The sequence below is a fragment of the Psittacula echo genome (genome assembly GCF_963264785.1).
Source record: "Psittacula echo genome assembly, chromosome: 1".
Classification (NCBI taxonomy): Eukaryota; Metazoa; Chordata; class Aves; order Psittaciformes; family Psittacidae; genus Psittacula; species Psittacula echo.
Genome location: NC_137735.1, coordinates 107406342 through 107428649, shown reverse-complemented (window position 1 = coordinate 107428649; position 22308 = coordinate 107406342). Strand labels below are relative to the sequence as shown.

General features: G+C 39.9%; 1 protein-coding gene across 5 annotated transcripts in view; it reads right to left on the bottom strand.

Moving 5' to 3' along the window:
* Positions 1 to 576: 576 nt before the first annotated feature.
* Positions 577 to 22308, bottom strand: part of PARVB (parvin beta) — a 66871-nt gene continuing 45139 nt past the window's right edge. For 3 of the 5 annotated variants that reach the window (XM_080639197.1, XM_080639200.1, XM_080639201.1), the window contains exons 7-13: positions 20337 to 20395; positions 18555 to 18574; positions 16641 to 16702; positions 14910 to 14978; positions 12593 to 12694; positions 9303 to 9375; positions 577 to 4157 (exon numbers count right to left, since the gene is read on the bottom strand). In XM_080639197.1, coding sequence (XP_080495323.1) covers positions 4081 to 4157; positions 9303 to 9375; positions 12593 to 12694; positions 14910 to 14978; positions 16641 to 16702; positions 18555 to 18574; positions 20337 to 20395 — 462 coding nt within the window. In that variant the 3' untranslated portion in view covers positions 577 to 4080. Of the gene's footprint in view, positions 7083 to 8476; positions 8498 to 9302; positions 9376 to 12592; positions 12695 to 14909; positions 14979 to 16640; positions 16703 to 18554; positions 18575 to 20336; positions 20396 to 22308 lie in introns of those variants that run through there. The other 2 variants (XM_080639198.1, XM_080639199.1) reach the window with 2 other exon arrangements.

Genomic DNA, 22308 nt, shown 5'->3' with positions numbered 1-22308 from the left:
GCCACTGAAGAACAATTCAAGGAATCGACAGCACTCCCACCAATAACAACTTCTGATAATGCACTTTCCTGCTTCTCCACACGGCCTTGCTTTATTGGAGAGTTCTCCCCATACCAGACAAAAGGGAAGCACACAAATGGAGACATTTTCACTATCACTACAGATTTACTTGCACTTCTGGCTTCCCCAGTGCTCTGTAGGCACATATGGGACTAGTTGTGGCATGTCAGGCTTCGCTCCTGTGCTGCTGCGGAAGAACTGGGCCTTAAGTCTTCTAACAGTATCAGAGTGTTAATTCAGTTACTTTTCTCTTGTAGAAGGCAAAAGGTAAATAACGTCATCGGGTCCATCTGCCAAATAAAAAGGTAGAGCTCATCTGTGTCTGCCTGTACAATCTTATCACCTTATCACCTGCCAGAAATCCAAGATCACTGCTTTGCTAGGTCTTCAGAGATCATTATACATCTAGAATCCTTGATGAAAAAGATGGCTATAGTTCACCTTTCAAAAGTTCTTCACACAGACATGTCCATTTAGTAAAAAAAGGAGATGGAGAAAGCCAAGTGATCATTATTTATTTGAATAAATAGCACAACTGTCACAAACCATGCATAACACTCCTGCTGTGATTTTTAGTAAACATAGCATTGCATTGTAACTTGCTTACAGTACACAACTCTTGTCATATGCTAGAGACATCCAGCTTTGTGACAAGTCCAGAATTTTATCTGCAAGGCTGGTTTTTAGTAGTTAGAAATCCAGAGTAAACACTGCTAAAAACAGTAGAAAAGACTCATAAAAAATACATTAACACTGAAAGCACTGCTGTGTGGGGAAGAGGGGTCAGAGATCATATAAAGTTTTAAACTGATTTTAAAATATCTGCCACTGTTTGTTTTTCATCTTGAAAAATAGGATGGAGCTGAGGAGTATCTGGCCTTCTCCTGTGGCAATACAGCTCAGTGTAACTGAGTATGTCGAGGAGATACACCTAGAAGGCAAGCTGTACAGGGTGGAAAGGACAGACATTCATTATGTACTTACAAATCTGGAAGCTTTAATGCCACAGAGATTCGACATTCCAGATGAACTCAACACGATTCAGAACTACCCTCCTGGCACCCAGGAACATAGCTAAAACTCTAGCAGCACAAAGAGTTTATGAATAACATTTTTAACAATGACTTATTTTTTTGAGAGGCAAAGAACTAAGTATCATGAATATGTAACAGAAAGGCATGACAAAAGCAGGTGTTTAGAGAAGCTTTACCTACGTTGTTCTTCCTGCAAACTGGACTGATTGGGATGAAGCTCAAGTTCAGTTAAATCCACCCTGCTTGCAATCTGGTTAGCAATAAATACAGCATCTATGCCGGCTAGACAGCAAGGAGCCAAGGAATGAAAAATGTATTTCCCCTGTACAACATTTACCAACAGACTTAAAAACATAACAAAACAGGGTATGACACCTGCCCCCAAGCTGTTCAGGGCATCAAGCCTGCAGTCTTGATTGACAGATATTAATGTAAGGAATGCTAATAGGAACACATGCCCCAGATTGTACAGGAGGGCCTCAGGTTTCTGCAAAGTGACCAGAAACACATAATTGAACAAAACAGAAGCTATTTTAAAATGTTCACATCTGCTCACATGCAGAAGACACCAGCTGCATAATACCATCTCAGAAATATTCATTCCCCCTCCCAAAGCCAAACTGCTTTTATCAATCTCCTCTTACTCCGTTTGCTTTTGATATTAATATTGTTTGCAATTTAAAAAACTAGATTCTCTGAAGGTATATCGAGCTACTCAGATAATACAAGCAGCACTGGCACTTCCACATCACCTGAAGGAAAGTGGGTGGAATAAGAAGTTCTTTAGCAGGCTTGTTTTCCACAAGTAACACTGCATTGAACTAAAAGTCTGACCTTTCAGTTCAATCACCTTCCAGCCTCATGATACCCCTGTTTTACAGCATGAAAGGTTAGAACAATTTCATTAACTCGCCAGGAGAGCTGACCCACCAGGCCTTAGTGCCTCTGAAACTCTCCTTTGTAATAATTGCTAGTGTCATGGTAAAGTCTAGTGGCCCCATCTGAAATTCAAGTCCAATTGTTCTAGGCTCTGTAAAAATTGCAAGAGGTCAGCTCCTTTCTAAAGCACAAACAAGCAATAATTCCTCACAGAACCTTACAGATTCAGATAAGATATGATTCTTTCATGGAAATAAAGGGCAACTTCCTTCCATCTTTGTTTTGGAGGTGTGATGGGAGGTGACCCAAATCATTCAAATACTACTCAGAACCCCAAAATATGAAACAAAGATGCAGAAGCCCATTTCTCTCTGAGATTAAAAGAAAATGTTTAAAGAGGTAAGGAGAAAATCCCGATTTTTAAATTATACCATTTAAATAGCACCTTTCCTCTTGAACTCAGAAGGGTAAATAAAGTTTAGTGTAAAAAATCAATTTTTAAGGAAAGAAGATGTCTATTTACAACAGGTCTTCAGTGAGCTCCTGGAGAAGAGCAATACTACCTGCTTCCTCTTTGGAGCACTCTGTCTAATGCTTCACACAAAATGATGGCTGCCCATAAAAGAATAGTTACTGCTGTGATACATAAAAGCAGTAGTCAAATCTGTCCCCTGTGCACTCCACACTATTATAAGTGTATTCCACAAATAATTTACTCTGGAAATGACAATCCCATTTCCTTAGCAAAGCTTTCCTCAAAACTCTGTTCAAGACGACTCATGTTCCAGCACAGCCCTCTTGCAAGCAATGCTGTACCTACCACATCAGCCAGGAAAAGCTCTACAAATGAAACCTGCAAAGTACTATAAGGTAACTAGAGTCTACCGGGTAAATCTAGCAATCCTTTTTTAAAACAGAGTCCCACTAAAATCCGTAACACCTTAAAAGACTGCAGGACTAGGCCAGAGCCTAGCACAGTATTTCTTGGGATGGCACAGGGCAACTTGATGAAATTAGTTTGAAGCGTAACTGGTCACTGAAGAGTTTCACATTTAAGTGCTAACCATTGGGTTGCCTCTTGCAATAGTCCAGTGCAATCCCTAAGTACAAGCAAACTCTTATTTATATAGAAATTCAGGTTTTCTCTTTAGGAAAGAAAATACATAAAACTCTGCTTATAACAGCCTGAGCCCCAGATCTGTACAGCTGCCAATAACTCCAAAAGGAATGAATCTGAGCCTTTAACTCAGCTTCATAAACTAAAGTCCGCCTTTAAACTGTCAAGCTCATTATTCCCTGTGTTCGTTTCAGAAAGGATCGTGGGCAAAATGCATTAATCCAGCCGATGCCTATTTGACCAGCTCCTGACAGACCTGATTGAAGCTATGTGTTTAACTGGAAACAGTGGCTCTAGCAACCAATTTTCTCCTAGAAGGTATATGAAATGAAAAATAGACATCAAAAGATTAGCTGGTCATTCCACTGAAAGACTTACTCTGTGTAAACACTGAATGGAAGTAACACTGAGTAGCATGAGATTAACACAAAAACTGAAGCTTTTGCCACTAGCTTCAGATAGTGCCTATAATTCCCCTCAGCCCCACCCACTCAACAGAACATAAAAAACATTATTTAACAGAAAAGGCTCAGCTTCTAAATAAATTCTGATGCTGATTTTCTATCGCTAACACTTAAGCCCGAAAAATCATCAAATGCCAGCTGCAACCAAGGACTATGCAAAAGAAATTCTATTGTAGAATCAAAGAGGCTCCAGCCATGAGAAAGGCCTCATGTTTTCCCTGCTTATTAAAGTAGTTAGTGGTATATTTCCTTTATCAAAAGAACATTTGTTGATCATTACAAACAACAGACCCAGCAGTATCTTCTGGTAAAAGTACGAAATATCTACACATTTTCAAGTGACTTAGAGAATACACATGCATTATTTTTAGTGGGATTGTTATATAAACAGCTACAGACAGACCACATCAACTGTAGAAAGAATGCATGAAGTATAGCATAAGGCACAACGGGAGTGTGCAGAGGGTGTGTTTATTGTAATTTCTGCCTAAGGCTGGAAGGATGAAGACCTCAGCAGCTTCCACGGTCATTCAATGTTCTTGTACTTTGTGAACAGGTTGTATAGAACCCTGAGGGTAGACTTCAGATCCAAGTTGACAACATCTGTGAAAGAAAAGGAGAAGTCCTTAGTTTGCTTTTTGTTTTCCCTCGTTTGTCCTCAAAGGAACAAAAGTCCCCTCTGAGCCAGTGGGATCAGCAACAAAATACCCCACAGAGTTCTGATCTCCCCAAGGCAAGCTTTTTAAATGCCCCCTATGATGCACTTTTAAACAGCTTCATGATAACACAGTCACAGCTAACTTCTCTGCAAAATGGAAAAAAGGTAATTCCCTTCCTCATCTAAAATTGACTACAAAGAAAGAATACTTCTGTCTGGGATCTGGGATAAAGACTTTGGGAAATACTACTGATGACTTCACTGGCCACAGAAGAAGCAAGCAAGTAGCCACACACATGATATGAGATGCTGAACCTTACATATCCACAACTCTGCAATGATACAGCCCACAAGTAAACAAAGCCTGAATTCTCTTAGCAGACTCAAAGCTTTCTATTATCTAATACCCCTTCTTACCATCCTAGGCGAGGGAACAGGTCTAGAACAGTTCTCAACAAAAAGCTTTTCTGTTAGCACCTCCCAACCCTTTGCATATGATAAAATGCCAGGAAATACCACAGACATGTAATCCTATGGGAGGAGGCACAGCACAAAGAAGGCTAACAAGGTAGAAATAAAGGTTGGATGTAACATGGAACAAAGATGAAGGCGGAAGCAAAACACAGACAGTAAACAATACATATGGAAGCAGAAGTAAGGAAGAACAGATAATTTAAAAAATCATTCAAGGAACTAGGAATACAAAAACACTTAGACTGAATACAATCAATGTGAGATCCAGGGGAAACACCTACTGCCTGTTTTGAAGAATCACTGCCAGGACCTCTCCTCCCTTCCCCTCCCGCCCCATGCTGGATAACACTTTAATACCTACACTTCACTGGTATTTTCAGTAACATTTCAAACTTTCCTTTCTACCCTTTTCCCTGTATTATTCTACATATTTCATTCATGACTTTGTATTTTGCATTTGCAGAAGAATCTTCTCCTGCTCCAAAGAAAGGAAAGATCCTAACTGCTGTGAAGTAGTACACCCTGAAAAAGAGAGGTCTTACCTCAATAACTGAAATATGAAACACATTCCTAATTTTTACAGGTATCATAGAAAGTTGCTTATTACCATAGCATTCTCAGTAAGGGAACAGTCAGAATTAGCATTGATTCCTCTGTACCATGATCACTTCCCTCAGAAATGGGTTTAAAATGTAAATTTAGCCAGGGGAAACAACACTTTACAACCACCATGCATTTCTAAAGCTGGCAAATCAAGGCAAATACCTGGAGAAGAGCCAACTACCAGCAGACATGACCCACTGATGGCGGCAGTCCCTTCTGTTTGCTAAACAATTAAACAAGAGAGTGCTGACTCTATGAAAATGCAAAAAAAAAAAAAAAAAAAAAAAAGAAAAAAAAAAAAAAAGGCCTAAAAAGCTCTATAGTGGTTAGAGATTTGTAGTGTGTATTTGCTCCATTCCTCCCAAATGGTTTTCTTTTCCCCACGCCACCCATTTTCAGCCACCATAACCTCCATCTCAGCTGACACGGCATGAAGCAGCATGATCAAGTTTTGCAAGGTTCAGTTCCTGCCTCTGGCTGACTTCAGTTCAGAGGTAGGAACTGCCTATGCTATCGACCAAGATCAAGGTGCCAGTGGAGAAAATTAGAAATCTGGAGGGTAGAGCAGAAATATTGTTGGAAGCCAGAAGCACAGCCAGGAAACCAAGGGCACGTCCCAAGGAGAGAGCAGCCAAGAGTCCCAGAGTAAGGGATAAGGGCACCAGAAAGAGCATAAGCAGGGGCTGGAAGGGACCCCAGACCTGCAGCACTGTCAGGAGGAGGTACCTTCCATCTGCCCTCATTCAGGCATTTAAGGCTGACTGACTCCTACTAATCTCCACCAGCAATATGAGCTAGGTACCTGCTGCCAATCACACCATGTGATTACACTGAGGAATGAGAGATATGGGAGGCGCCATCACTAAAAGAAGGAATGGACTCACCTCTTTTACTTGGCAGTGTAATGATACATCAGAAGGGTCGAAAGAAACTCCTGTGGTCACATAGTCTGATCTCATGTAAAACACAGTTCTGAGAGAACTTTACCTTGGAAATCCTGTACTGAGGCTATGAACTAACCTATGGTTGAATTAAAATATAAGCTTAACATTGCATGGTTTTGTTTTTTTCTTTTTAAATCTTACACTGATGGAAATTCCACCTCCATCCCTTGACAGTTCAGACAGATGATTAATTACCTTCACTGCTGCAAAAGTTACACTATAATTCTAGTTCAACATTTTCCTAACTTTCAGATCTTGTTATGCCTTTGTTTGCTGCATTAAAGAGTACAGTAGAGTGAGATGCATCCTCCCTGTGTGGGTGATTACAGTGATCCTTATTGATCAGTGTCTAACAGGCATTCCCAGGAATAAGCATATTCTCAGCCTCCTGTTTCTTATTTTAAGATCAAAGCATGCACATTACCAACAACAACTAATAAAACGTCCACTGAAAGTGGCCATAAAGCATCAAAATAGTTTAAAATATTCCATTGATCTAAAACATTCACACTCCATAACCCCATTAGAGGCTAGTAAATTAATCCACTACAACATACTTCTGCTGCAATAATTCAGCATCAAGTTCCACTCCTGGCTCAATCTACTCAATTGAGCTAGAAGAACAAAGAGGAGCTGTCCTGTCTGCTCCTATTTTTGTTTGTCACCTGTACAAAGACACACTAAGATATTAAACAAGACCTCTTTCCTGCAAGCACTGCAAAAAGCATGGGCTATAGAAATAAAAATTGTGATGTTATGCTCTAGACAATGTTTTACATGAAAATCTCACAGGTAATTGAAGAGGCATTTACTACCCAATTCATGGATTCACGTAACAGGTTTTCCAGCCTATTTAGGAACAAACAATAAATCAGCATTAACATGGCATTAACAGTGTATACTATACACAAACTTTTTGCAGAGCATCAGAGTCTATCACAGAATCATAATATCATGGAATAGTTAGGGTTGGAAAGGACCTTAAGATCATCTAGTTCCAATCTCCCTAAACCACCTCACACTAAACCACGTCACACAAGTCTTTGTCCAACCTGGTCTTGAACATCGCCAGGGATGGAGCATTCACAACTTCCTTGGGTAACCCATCCCAATGCCTCACCACCCTCACAGTAAAGAACTTCTTCCTTATACCCAATCTAAACTTCACCTGTTTAAGTTTAACCCATTACCCCTTGTCCTGTCATGACAGTCCCCAATGAAGAGTCCCTCCCTTATAGCCCCCATTCAGGTGCTGAAAGGCTGCTATGAGGTCTCCACGCAGCCTTCGCTTTTCAAGGCTGAAGAGCCCCAACTTTCTCAGCCTATCTTCACATGGGAGGTGCTCCAGTCCCCTGATCATCCTCGTGGCCCTCCTCTGGACTTGTTCCAACAGTTCCATGTCCTTTTTATGTTGAGGACACCAGAACTGTACACAATACTCCAAGTGAGGTCTCACGAGAGCAGAGTAGAGGGGCATGAAAATTATGATAAAATTAACTGCTGTTCTAAGAAACATGTATTATATGACTGTACTGACTGTCAAGATCCAGAGGATTCGATGAAACTATGGTGACAAGCAAAGCCCAAAATGTTACTGTCCTCTCTACAGGAGCAGCTTTCTAAGAGCAACAGTCAACTGTATAGGCAATTTCAGTCACTCAGCCAGCACACAAGCATGCTCACTCCCACAGCTGTGAACTACTGCTGCCAGGAATGGGTACAAACACAGAAGAGGAAGAAATACACACAAGAGACTGTACATCCTGCAGCAGGTAAAAGTGAAAATGAATGTTCTATGAGCTAATTTCGCTATCCAACTTCTACTAATAATTAAATTTATAATCAACAAAACACTTAAACATATTCTGCTGCTTACTGAATCTACACACCTTCTTGGGAGCAAACAGATCTGCTACAGTGTTCTACCACTCATGATAGCATTAGGATATGAGATAGCCTTATGGGAAGGTAGTCTGCTCTGGTAGATCAACCGATAAAAACAAAACAACTAGAGAATTCTTCTCTCTCAAAACAGACTTATCTAGCTTACTTGGTCTCCTACTGCAATCTCTTTAACCCTTCCACTCAAAAAAATGCCATTTTCTGATTGTGCACTCATATTTCTCCAGTTTCCCTGTCTTTCTCACATACCTACTGTGACTCACCTCCAATACTCAGAACACTCCTTTACCTTCTCAAGTTAGTGTCTTGTTTCACTGAATTCTTCAGGAGTAATTTTCAACCCCAAATTTAAAAGAACAACACTGACAAGATACATATGCATTTAATATTGACTTTTGCCCTTTTTCCCCCACTACAACCATCTCCACTATTTGTTAATCTATTTATTATCACCACTTTGTCTCATATTAAGTCAAAATTAACATTTCTTGGGTGTTTCTCATTTTTTTTGTTCTGTGTAAGCCTCTAACACATATGTAGTTTGTAACATCAGGAATAAAAATTGCTCGTTTAGCAGTCACAAAGTTTTAATTCCTCTTTTTATCCTTAGTGCTTGCAATAATGCAGACCTCATCTTTAATTAATTCGAAGTTCAGAGACTTTAAAGGAAAAAAATCAGGTTTTATACTTTTCTGCTCTGACTCCAAAGTTCACATAAATCAAGCAGAGGATTTGCTACAGGTTCTCTTAAAAAATACCAAACCAATCCAAAATAAAAGCCAAAAGCCTTTCATTTATCTGCCACTTTTATGTGATCACAAGGGTCCAAGCCAGTGCTAACTGTAAGAATTACAGATCATGAAACATGTCCTGCTTGGACTGTTACTGAGAATACCAGCAGAATTTATAACATAGCACTGAACAAACAGCTCTTGGGCTATGCACTAAAGATAGATGTGCGTACCTGAGTGAATCTACTCCAGATAAGAAACACAGGTAAGGATATACCCCAGACATAGACAATGAATCCTTTGGAAAACTATCAAGAAGCGCATTTACAGCTCTACTTTGTGGCACTACTGCTACTGTCTTTGAACGGAATTGAACTTCAAATGCACCTGCTATTATGTTTTTATATACAGTTTGAAGCCACATGCATGTCCATACCTTCAGGACGAGCTTTTGGTTTCTTCAGTCCTCCATCTTGCATCAGCTCAAAAGCAAAGGAAACATTATGGACCTGAAACAGGTAAAGTGCTTAGAATCTCAAAGTTATAAAGGAATTAAAAGCCTTTAATCAAATTTTAAAAATGTTTTATTCTCTCTGAACTTGACATAGAGAATGATAATTCTATTTAAATCAATATTAAACATTTACATGTTTAAGCACAGCAGAAAGTACACACGAGAGACTAAGAAATGAGAAAGCTTGTATCACTGCAGGGTAAATACTCACCTTTTGATACAAAGGAAGTAATTTAAGATTTCTAATTTCAGCTGCAAAAATGTGACTGGGTACCACATGAACCACGAAACCCCATTAGGCCCTGGTCTCTGTCTCTGTGGCAGAGGCTAGAGAGCTCCCAGTAACAACTACAACACAGCTGCATTTTCTTGAGTTTTTGCAGCCTGAGCCCAAGACCAACATTTCCGACTACAAGGCAAGAGATCACTCGCCATCAACATTCTGTTACATTCCAACAAGGAATGTCACCAAACAGCATTAGTCTTTTCTGCACCATTATCAGCTGCATATCAAGCGACATCAATATCACATGATCAAGAAGCCAGGCTGCTTGTTGCATCACCTTATGGTAATCCCTTAGTCTCTTGGTTCTTTGACTTCCTCTACTTGAAAACAGAGATGAAAGTCAAAATAAGGTTCTTGAATGAAGCAAATGCTTCAACAAATGCTTGGTGGTGACAGTCCCCTACAGTGAACTTGAAAAACCAGCGAGGTACGACTACAGAAAGAGCTTCCTGAGCAAGCCACCAAGGATAACATATGAACATGAAGTCAGAAGAGAGAAAATGGACAAAAAGGAAAAATGCAAGGAAGTCTTCTTTTAGTCTCTCCTTTAAGAAGAGAACACTATGGATTAAAGAGATGTGCACAGCAGCTTTCTCATCCAGGCTTACCAAAAATTAAGCAAGATAATGTCAATTATGAATTCTGTTCATTTTTGTTACTGCAGATGGCAGTTCTGGAGATACATAATAAGGGGGAGAGATTTAATTAAAGCTACTCATCTTGAAAATCTGGGAGTTACACATATAAAGCTCCCCTACAACATGGAAGAAAGGCCCCTTCTACTGGCACTCATTGCTCAGGACTTTATTCATCTCTTTTTACATGCTACAGTTCCTTCTCATTCATTGTGAGAAAACCAGTCACTTTCAAGATGAAAATATTTTTTCCTTTCCCCAAAACACAGAGTGTGCCTCTCTTTCTCTGATTTACAAACCCTCCATCCTCAAGGCAGAGTCTCCACACAACATTAACCACACATTACTTCAGGAACAATAATCTTTACTAATTATAATCTTTATTAACTTAAACTGTTAACAACAAAATCGTAAAAGAACAGATTCTGGCTACAACTCAGCATCCTGCATTTCTACAAGGGAGAAAATTCAAGATACTAGGATAAAAAAGAAAGCTTGTACAAGACATAACCATCTTCCCACTGCTCTAGCAAGTTCCTGTACAGTATACAACTCATCCTACCCACAAACTTATCACCTAAAGAAGCCCCCCTTACTGAAGGGTAATTTCCTGTCTTCAGAGAAACCCTTTAAGCTCCGTAATAGCAACTAGTAACCTGAGGAAATCAACAAACCCTATATTGCCTATAGCACCAGCAGGCTCAGCACATTAGCCTGGGTTTGAATCCGTGCTCATTTGCCAGTATGATTCACCCTGGGTTATTGCACTGATGATGAAGTCCCATCTCTCACAGAGTGCACCTTTGCTAAGGGGTGCTTGACAGCAACAATTTGTGCTGAACTCACTATGAAAGAAACATCATTTTAAACAGTCCTTGCTTTACAAAGTATTTGATCTTTTAACTTGTGCCAATGCTTCCATTCCTGACCTAGCCATCACCTGCTCTAGCTTAGCCAACACAATACCAGCATCCTCTTCACTGCAAAACCTGGCAGAATAAAAAGCAGGAGCAGATACATTACTCCAGGGTCAGTGTATTCTGACTACCAGGCACTGAATATACACAGCTGTGTGCACATGTACAGGAACCACTAAAGAAAGAGGCAAACTTTTAGTTACAACAATAAAATATGTTAAGCACTCTTCTCATTGTAAACCCTAGGAAGGACACAGGAAAATGGAGCAAGTGTGGGACTAAAAGATAGAGACCTATTTTGTCTCCTTCCATTTCTAGTACCCTGATTATGAGTCAGACAATCTAAGACTGCAAAGAATCCACTCTTCTCAAAACTCGTTTTGTTTGAGACACTTGTTAGGCAGTCAGTCACTCTTTATCAAACAGAAAGAAATATCCAGGAAAGAAAAACTAGAAAGGACATTCTCTCAAAAGTTAGCCAGCAATGTTGGCAATAATCATGCCAGGAACTGGACACAGAAACAGATGTCTGTGTTCACAAATACACTTCAGACAGGCAATTTTTTTTGCATGCTCCATCCATGGCAGGATTAGGGCAACCATCTTGGCTTTACATCAGCTCCAAACATATTACTTGTAAACACTCAGCATATAGTTTCTAACCCCAGATCAGCCAAAGATCACGGCCCAGGTACCACCTCTTCTACTACAGTATCTCATTTAGGTAGCAAGTAATGATATTTATTCACTTGGTTTATAGAAACGTCAAATAAACTACAGAAAAAGAATTAAAGGGCATTAGGCAACTGATACAAATGAGATAAGGGGTCAGCTTTTAGGCATGACATTCTGTGACCTTGGGAAGAAGTTCTATTTCTCTGTCAATCCCAGTGAACAGGATGCAGCTAAAGCAGAGCTTCCTCACCTTTTGCCATTCTTGCCTATTTATATGGTACATACTAAGCAAAGCCAAGCCTCAGCTCTGCTGTCGAGCACAGTAAGGCATCCCTGCACATAAAAACACTTCAGGCAGTACTACAATTTAATAAATCACTTTGATTATGCAAAGTACTGTACAGTACAAAACACTTATTACTGATTTATTCATTTTGGATATTCATGAGCTTTGTGTCTTTTAATGCTAGTAACAGAATACCCTTCCTCCTTAACTGTAGCGAATTTACCCATTCATTTCACAAGCAACTTTTATGGTATTAACTATCAAGTGTCACAGCCAGTGCATCTTTGCTACAGCTCCTGAAGAGAAGAATATACCAGGTTCTGATTTGCTGGGCACAAAGAGAAAGGACACAATGACTGGAAAACATCATCTGGTAACAAAGCAAAAAGAATATAACCTGAGTTTCTACCCACCTTTTGGTCAAAACTTTCAGGTGTTAAGTAGAAGTTGTGAAGTGGAACAAAATAGTCTTCAAGGAGACCCATGAGCAAAACCAAGTAAACACCATCTGCAAACTAAAAAGAAATACTGATGATATTTTTAGGTGAAAGCATCTGTTTTCAAATAAGCATTCATAAACAAGCAGAACAAAGAATGCTTGGCCCAAATTATGTACTTTGATTTCTACCACTGTTGTTTGCTAGCACAGAAGTGTAAGGTGGCTCAGGAGTCACAGCAAGGAATTGACAGCAAGTGTGACGAGCAATTAGGGCCTTGTTTCATCTGCTCCCTGAATTCACCTATACCCTTGTAATCACCAGTGCAGCTAAGCAAGCTAAATTAGTCTTTTCTTGAGAGCTTGTTAATATAGCTGCTTTCTTAACAGGTCTTTAAAGAAAAGGAAAAACACAGGATACAAGGCTTTCTCCCTACATCTGGTAGCATTATTTCCCTACTCTAATTTCCTGAGCAGAACAAGGAAGCCCATCAGCTATTGCTATATCATTAACCCATGCAAGATCATGTGCAAAAGACTATTTAAATTACTTATATACACTGAATAGCTCTAAGCAGAAATTAAAAGCAATTCACCTGGGAGATATCTATCATTTCTACTCCTTAGTTGTGCAGAGTATTTGGTCTTAATAGGCAGGGACTGAGAACAAGATCTTCTTTATCTCCAGCCAGTCACCTATTTAGTAAGCTACTGAATACTTTAGGGTAAGGTTAGAGTATGTACGTCCTTGCTTTTTCTCACATTAATTTGATTTGCTTGAAGAATCTTGCCAACTTTACTACAGTATTTAACTTAGCTTTTTTCAATTAAAACAAAACCAAACACACACACACCACGAAAAAAAAGAAAAAAAAAGGGTCCTGGGAAACATGTTTGCACATTATATACACCCAGTCCTCTCCTAAATCATGTGTATTGGACATTCGAATCTCTGCCCCTAATCAGAGCTTGAAATTAAGTCTTCTCTGTCACATATAAGAAGTTTAACTTCACAAAGTAATTTTCTTCCCAAGTCAAAATAGGTTTTCACAGTTTCAGTAAATACTAAATAATATACTAAATACTTTCAGCAATGATATTCAGTATTCCTACCAAACAGGAGCACTACTTACTGGCTAATGTTATGTATCCCTAACAGACTTTTCACTTGTGTCCCTGATATAGTGCATGTGACATCCTCCAACCTTTTAAAAACAAACTGTTTGGATACTTCTCAGCATTAAACAATTTCCTGTGACATATCAGACCCAGTCCCCTTTATTTCAGCAAAGCTATAAAAAAGCAGTGAATGACTGGTATTAAACTAGGCCAGGACCAAACCAATTCCTCATACTTCTGGTATAATTCTCTAGATGCCATGCTTATTTTCTTGTTGGGACAGTAAGATAACCATCTCTCCACAATTCAGTGAACTCTGGGAAGGGTACCTGCTTCTGCTTAGCCAAGCCCATCCCTGAAAATTGCTTTATTTTATCTATAAAGTGAAAACTACCCCACTGACACTGAAATTCACACTTACTTAAGGTTTCCAAACACATTCGGTACCCAGTTCTGTGCTACAGGCAGAGAACTCCTCAGAGCAGAAGGAGGTGGTTGACAGTCACCTCCACTAGCTTTAAACAAACTAACCTGGATACCACTGGCAGGCAAACCACTGTAGTACAGGAGCTCTAGTTAATCTACACTGCTGAGCAGCAAACACAGGGCATGTGCTCACAAAATAGCAGGGTAAAGAGGTGGACATGAAGGCCTTTGTTGCAACAGCAAAATTGTTTCTAGTCCCACTTTAATGTGATCAAAGCTATCCCTGATATCTCTATGATGAACTGCACAGTGCAGTCCACACTCCTCCTGAGAGCCCCAGGCAACCAGCTATTAAGAGCTTATACCAGCTCATCCTGAACCCTCACCAATAGTAAAGACACAATCCACCATCAACCCATAACTATAGCAACTGCTTTGCAGCACTCCACTTTGATGGAAGAGATAAGCTGCCCTAAAATCCAGCCATATTCTACAGTCATTAATATGACCCTATTAAATAACCAAGAATTTCACCTTGTAATACAAATCAGTAACAATATGAAGTATGTGTAAACAAGGGGAAAAGAGGCAAGCGCTAGTGAATGTCATTGCTACTTAAAAGACAGACCCTTGACCCATAAATTAATATGCCCAAAGATTAACAGTTTCATAACACGGCTTTATGGACAGAGTGCCTATCATTGCAATTTATACAGTTACATTATATACAAAAACCCAAAGTCTCTTACCTGAGTTTCTAACTCTGTTACTTCCAAATTCAGTTTATTCAAGTGTTTGTTCACAAAGGTGATCAGAGACTATAAAAGCAAACATCAGAACCAGTGATGTTAGACACAACAGTCAGTGCCTATGTGAAAGAGTTAACATAATCTTCTAAGACTTTTTTTTAGCTTAATAAATACGCATGTGTGGTATTTGCTTTTGCACAGGTAAGTACATAAAACTGAAACCAACCCATTCAGTCTTCTTTGTTGCACCATACGGCAATAGTCACCAGATGGTGCTATTACATACAGCTTACTAGTTATTTTTCCTAGCGAATAAAGCACACTTGAGTCACATGGGAAAAAGCTGTGATGACATTAGCTCTCTTATAGGTTGTTTGTGAAGATGAAGCAAGCAGTAGGTGCATTTACTTTCCAAACTAATCTCTTCAGGTTATTGGAGAAGATCCACTGCCAGAGAGCAAGGCATCAGCAGCACTAAGCTAAAGCTCCCAAGAGAAGATGCCAGGAGTACACTGTTCCGCATAGACCTCTGCTCCTGGAGTGATGTGTGCATATCAATTAGCAAATTACAGTCAGAATGTAACCCAAGTCTGGCATTTCTATTCCCACAGAAAGCAGACCTGCAAGATCCTGCTACTATGAGCCAGATACATGCAGATGTACTTCGTGAAGCACAGCAGTCTGCCAGCCTGCTTACAACACTTCCAAAAGGGACACAGAGTTGGATGTCAGAACTTTATTGCATGTACAGAGCTAACTTCAGTCTCTATCAACTTTAAAAACACTATTCTAGAAGATGTTTCAGATTGGAAAGATAAAGATCTTCCAGACACTTCAAAGCATTATTTTAAATGCTTACATCCTCTGTTTCACAGCAAAGTGAAGGGACAAATTACAGGACTGATCTTTGTATACTACTAATAGCACAAGAGCCAGGTTGGAACTAGGTGATGGAACAAAGTGGAGTTTCCCCATTATGTGTTCTCTAAAATTAGCACAAGCTGGCAGAGGTCAACAGCTACTTTACCTCTCCACTCTGCCTAGCACAAAGGGCAATTCAAGAATATGTCTGAATAGGTGTGCTTTGCAATGATGGACAAGAGGCCAGAGAATCGTATGAATTAGTGTTAGGTAGAAAAGCCCTGGGACAAAATAACTTCTTCTGTAAAAGCTTTGTATTTATCAAACTTATTTATGGGTGAATCACATTTTAAGGAACTGTGGAAAATATCTTCCAGTTGTGGAAGACCATCTTTAGAACAAGAATGAGCTGAAACGCAAACAGCAAGTGCTTCTTGGGGAGACTGAGGCTGAACATGAATGCACAATTGGCTACTGTTGAGCCTGGTCACCACTGCCTGTTGCTCATTAGCATATAGCTCAGCCCTTCCTCCCTGGAGGACAGCGCTTGGGATATAAATGTGTGTATCCAGTCAGAATGATCTGTACCACTGTGAATACTTTGCACAGTAGTCTTTTCTAACCTGCATAATTTTGATTGAATCAAGCAGCACTACCTAGAAAAGCTTTGGCCAACAAACCAGAGTAATGAGACAAGCCTGAGCAAAGCAAATGAATCCAGGTATCAGCTGGCTTTGAAAAAGTGATCTCTGGGGAATAAACACCCTCTTCACTATTTCAGAGTCCTCTTTTCCAGATCTTTCTGGTTATCTTTCCAAAAGCATAAGCAAAAAAGCAGTATAGAAAATAAAAGTGTGGGGTTTTTTTTACCTTTTTGACTACGCTGAGTTTGTCTGGTGCATGATCAAAAAGTGTGTCAAAGGCATCACGCTCTGGGTTTAGGGAAAAAAATAAATAAATCAATGCACCTCCAACAGCCAAGTATGGAAAGCAGGTTATGTGTTCCAAGCTTAAAGGTCTTTCTCAGAAAGCCATGTAACAGAGACTCAAGCTAAAAATTATCACCCTATATTGGTGTCTAGCCAGAGCAAACTCTCCTAGGGACTTTAGAGGTAACTGGAAATAAACATATTATTAACTGACTTCCCTTTTCTACCATTCAAAATTGGTACACAATATAGGCAGGTGGAAGAAAACTTAAAATGAAACACAATTTTTGACTATGTCCCAATCCTAACTTAAACAATGGAGCCACTGAAACATCACCTGGGTTTGGTGCACTACAGCTGCAGTGATAGCTATGGTTGCATCCACTACTCTGCGTCAAAATCAGATATTAATTTTGTTAATTTCAAATTACTGGTAATACCCATGACTTTCGTAAAGCTTAACACTAAACACAAGTGACATCCAATTCAGCAGTGTATGAAAAGCAGAGCTTATATAACGATTTAAATTAAATTTGGACCTTCAAGGCTTTATATAACAGTATCTAACCCAATCTAAAATCTATTAAATTGACTATATTAGTGCAACATTTCACATTGTGGCAGCTTTAGGCTGACTAAAATTTTCCCTTTTTTTTCCCTTTTTTCATCCAGTAAAACAATAAAAAATTAGAAATCAACCATTTGCAGTTGCATTAAAAAAAACAAAACAAAACAAACAAAACCCTACATAAAAAATGCTGGAAAAGTGTGTGGGCTTTAAGATGTTAAAATTTTCAACATAGTTTTTAACAATTTTTCCATGTTTTAATTCTTTTAATTTATAGAACACATTTGGATAGTTTTCTATTGTTAAATAAACAAGCATATTTATTATCCAGATTCCTTTGGTATCTGAAGATATGTTATTTAGCCCTTGTAGCCCCCTGACATTACTTACTTTCTAATTACCTTATTATTTATTAATGTAGATACTCTGCAAGAGGGAAAATGGTTCATATATTATAACTGGGTAATAGTGTAACTAAGTGACTTGTTCTTCGTCACACAGTCTTTTACCGGAGCCCACATCTCTTAATGCTGCTAATAAAACTAAATGCAAAAAGAGAAGTCACTTGGCAGCAACACCAAAAAGACCATGGTTTTTGTTTAGAAGATGAGATCTGTTGTTGGTAAGGTCTAAACTCTAAAATCTAGTGAACATGGAGGAGATATGATGCTCCATGCAAAAGAATTAGAGAGAGCTGACTGGTCACTGAAAGTGGACAGATAAACAGAGTTTTCTTAGACCTCGTACCATACATCTTTGTTTCAGTAATTTTCACGTATTCACATCCCTGGTGGTGTTCAAGTCCAGGTTGGACAGAGCCTTGGGTGACATGGTTTAGTGTGAGGTGTCCCTGCCCATGGCAGGGGGGTTGGAACTAGATGATCTTAAGGTCCTTTCCAACCCTAACTATTCTATGATTCCATACATAAATTAAACAGTGTCATTATGGAGAAGGTGTACTCTGATTCCTGGGTGTTGTAAAGATTTTTACTTGAAATCCACTAACAACAGTACTAGGAAATAATTCCATATGTAGCATTTTCTCTATCACTTACTTACAAAGTAGAGCAAATCAATAGAGACCAGTCTAAAGAGCACACGTTCTATACTGGATGATCCAGTTCTACCCATTATGCTCCAGATCTGTGTGGATAATGAAACCTGTGTCCCCGCAATACACTCCAGCCCCTTGGAATTGCTCAATCTATTGTCTTGATCTGCTGATGGAAAACAGACAAGATTTCTGTGCCTGACATAAATTAAAAAATTCAGTCAACTGTTACTTACCAAATCTTCCCATCATCATCCTGCAAGTCAGAGCATTCAAAAATATTGTGTTAGTTCATGAATAATCACTTTGAAAAGACAAGATTGTGGACTTAACAGGCCTTTTCCTGCAGGATGCCGAGGGCTAACCACTCCTACCAAGTCAGGAGACTGAGCATGTCGCAGACCAGACCCAACGTGCTGCCGGAATGTCCCCAGCAGACCACCAGTGATGTCAGGGAAATACATTTGAAATTAATGGAAATGGGTAATTATGTTTTACACACAATTGTGATTTCTTACACATAACTAGTTTTATGATGAAGAGTGAATGAACAAATGTACTTCAGTATAGCTTCCACAAATACAGCCATCACATGCTACAACACAGCTTAGAAGGAACAATGCTATCTCACTTTAATCTGTTTTCTCTGAAGAAAGAAAACATACATCTGGGTATTATGTAAATAAAACTGCTACATATGAATTATATACACAGCCAATGACATCACCAGACATATCAGATGTTTATCAGCTGGGAATCAGGCCCTGATTTGCAGAGGGGAATCTGAAAGTATTCAATGTTGGATTCTGCTGATCCTTGCATTTTCTGTAGCTATACTTTATCTGGGTATGCAACACATTAAAGAGTAAACCCTTCATATTATGTAATATTAAATAACTTCATAAAAACATGTACAAGCACACATGCAAATCTGTAAACATCTTTCTTGCTAAAAAATGTCTAAACCCCACTCCGCAGATTACATCTTACAAACCACATCTGAGGGAGAGGACAAGCTAACTACACTGTTCAAGAGCATAGGAGTAAGTGGAGAAATTCTGGTCCACAGACCTGAGGCAGAGCTCTGATCCAACAAAAACCACTATGAGATCTTTAATGTCCACACAGAGATGTTATGATCTCATTTCTGAGTGTTTCCATCTGAATGATCTTCCCCACTGAGTTAGCCACATGGTACTTCATTTATCTTCAAAGTCATGGAAAGCTGAGCCAACTCTACAGGGAGCCAATACACTGATAAACTGAAGGAGAGCGCATGTAAGCTGCCCTCTTAGAAGAGTTGCCTTCAGGCCATGCGAAGGAAAATCTCAGCTTTTATTTGCAGCCAAAGTGCATGTCTAGCCTTCTCCCCATAACACAGACTGTAAAAACATGAAGCAAAGTAATCTGTTTCAAAAACTGGAGAGGTAAGAGGTTTTTTATTTATTTTTGCGATCTTTAGTTCCGAGGTACTACAGAAAACAGAGACCACCTCTCCTTACAGTTTTAGCAGGGTATCACTTCAGTTTTGAGAGGTATTTCAAAGAATTGTCTTTTATCAAACTAATTCTTCCGCAAAATATCAACATTAAGACCTTCACTTCAGAGAGGCAACAGCATCAGACAGAAATTGGTGAAGTGTCCCTGCCCATGGCAGGGGAGTTGGAACTAGATGATCTTAAGGTCCTTTCCAACCCAAATCATTCTGTAATTCTGTGATTCCATATATGGCTACCTCCAGAAGGCGAGGAGGGGGAAAAAGGCCCACAAAGGCCACTTTCAATGAATTATTCAGTTAAAAGTTTCTGTAACAAAAGAATGCCAAGAAGACACTTTTCTCTTTTGTAATATATTTCCAGAGACCAAGTTATTTCTATATAGTTAAAAAAGCACCACATTAAGGGAATTTGTTAATTTAGCAAGGGCTGGGGGAAGATTAAATGTCTCTTATGTCTTCATAAACGGTCTCACATCATGCACCACAGACACACTACAAAGCTAATGTGTTTTGTGCTTACTCTGTTGTAGTCGTCAGCTCCTCTGTAACGTGAGTGGTCTGAAGGAGGCCTTCGCGTTTCTGGAAAGGAATATGGAGTTAGAAACTGAGACGGCATTAGTAATGGAAAAGCTCATTAGCAGCTCTGCATCATTCAGCATCTTTCAGAATCCCAGAGGGGAAAACTGGACAAAGCATGCTCACTAAGTTTTGTAGAGGCAGAGATGAAACAGCTGACATAGGAGGGCTCACTCACAGAACAGTGGCATTTATCAGGCTGACAGCCAAATGGATGTTTGGGAAATGTGTGCACGTATATATATTTGCAGCCAAGAAACTCACTAACAATTCTGCTCCTGAGACCAGAGTCAACATCATGCCTGGAACACAAATTAAAGAGAGTTTGTCAGCCCTGTCTTAAATTCCCCAAGGGGATTAGTTTCTGTGATGGTGTCAACTGACAGTCTGACACAATTGGCAGCCTGGCTCTCCAGAGAGGCCTGGGGCTGAAATAACACCCACGGTTGCCCCCCATGCCAGGGTTCTGGTGTGCTGGCAGAGCTCTCCAGGCATGAGGGCAGCCCTCCTAAAGCAAGCATGCTCTTGAGGCCACCAGCCACATGCCTGTCAGGAACATATCCACTAAGAAAAGGTAGGGAGCATAACAATCCAAACTGGTGATTTCACAAAGGGTTTTCTCTCCTTGGGATAATTTCTGCATGAATAAGGAAACTCCTGGCCAATATAAAGTTAGCATGCAGTGAGACTCAGTTTCAAACCATCTTTATAGCAGCTTCTTTAGCTCTGTTAAGACACAGCCCCTTGAGATGGGGTCAAGTGTTTCTGAGCTTCTCCACAGTTTTGGAGACATGGCATGTGCCTCCTGGAGGATGGAACTGCTTTTACTCAAGTCAAAAACTCTCTTTAACATCTCTATGGGTCCCCTTCATACTACTACTTTCCAAAACTACGGGACACAGCTTTACGCCTGAATGAAAGAATTTCTTTCCTCCCTTCTCTGCATTCAAAAAGCTAAGACTAAGGGTTCATATCTCAGCAGCCATCTAGGAACCAGGTCTGTCAGAATGACTTACAGCAGGGCTAATAAAGCTGTTAGCTCAGGTAAGCAGGGAAACCATCCCCGCCAGGCACAAGCTCCATACACGTATGCCATCTCAATCGTTTTCACCAGCTGAACCCCAAACAAGAACTTACTAGGGAGAACAGCCTTGAAAAGAAACATATCCTTCCCCAGAAGCAATCTAAGAAATAAAAACTGAAATCTAAAAACCAGTAAGAAGAACTCCTGCTCTTCCACCCCCTACTCAACAAATGAAGACAGAGCTGCTTTCTCAAGCCACCTCCCAGGGAGCCTGGCTGAAAGCACTGTGGGAGCTGTTGTCTCCCATCCCTGTGCTGTTAACAGCTCTGTGCCTGAGCTGGGACTTGTGCTGGCTACTGTCAGCTGGTCACGTCTTCACAGCCCCTTACTTCCCTATCATGCATACATCTCATCCTGCTCCCCTGAGGGAGCCACGGGAACAGCGCCAGAAAGTTTGGTAAGACAAGCCAGGATGACAGCATGGATGTTAAAAAGAGGAAGCATCTGACAGGACAGTATTTTCTTGCATACAAAACAACATTGTCTTTATTCCATCCCACCACACTACAGGTTTCTGGACCTTCCAGGCACTGTGTACCCCAGGAAGAAGATGCTATAAACTGTGAACAAAAACTCAGTAAGTGGTGACTAGTGAATAATGCCTCCAAAACCCTAATAAGAAAGAGGAATGCATGCCAACACTGACTCCCCAATAGGTGCAAATGGCAGCATTTCTGTGTAGCCCCCTCTGAGGCAGCTGAGCAGGCTGCTCACGCAGCAAGCCTAGGTCCCTTGGCCTTGCAATCCAAAAGCAAATGTCATTCTTTGATAAAAATTTGATTCCTTACACCACTGCTACCAGACACATTTATGCTTCATCTTGCCTTGCCTC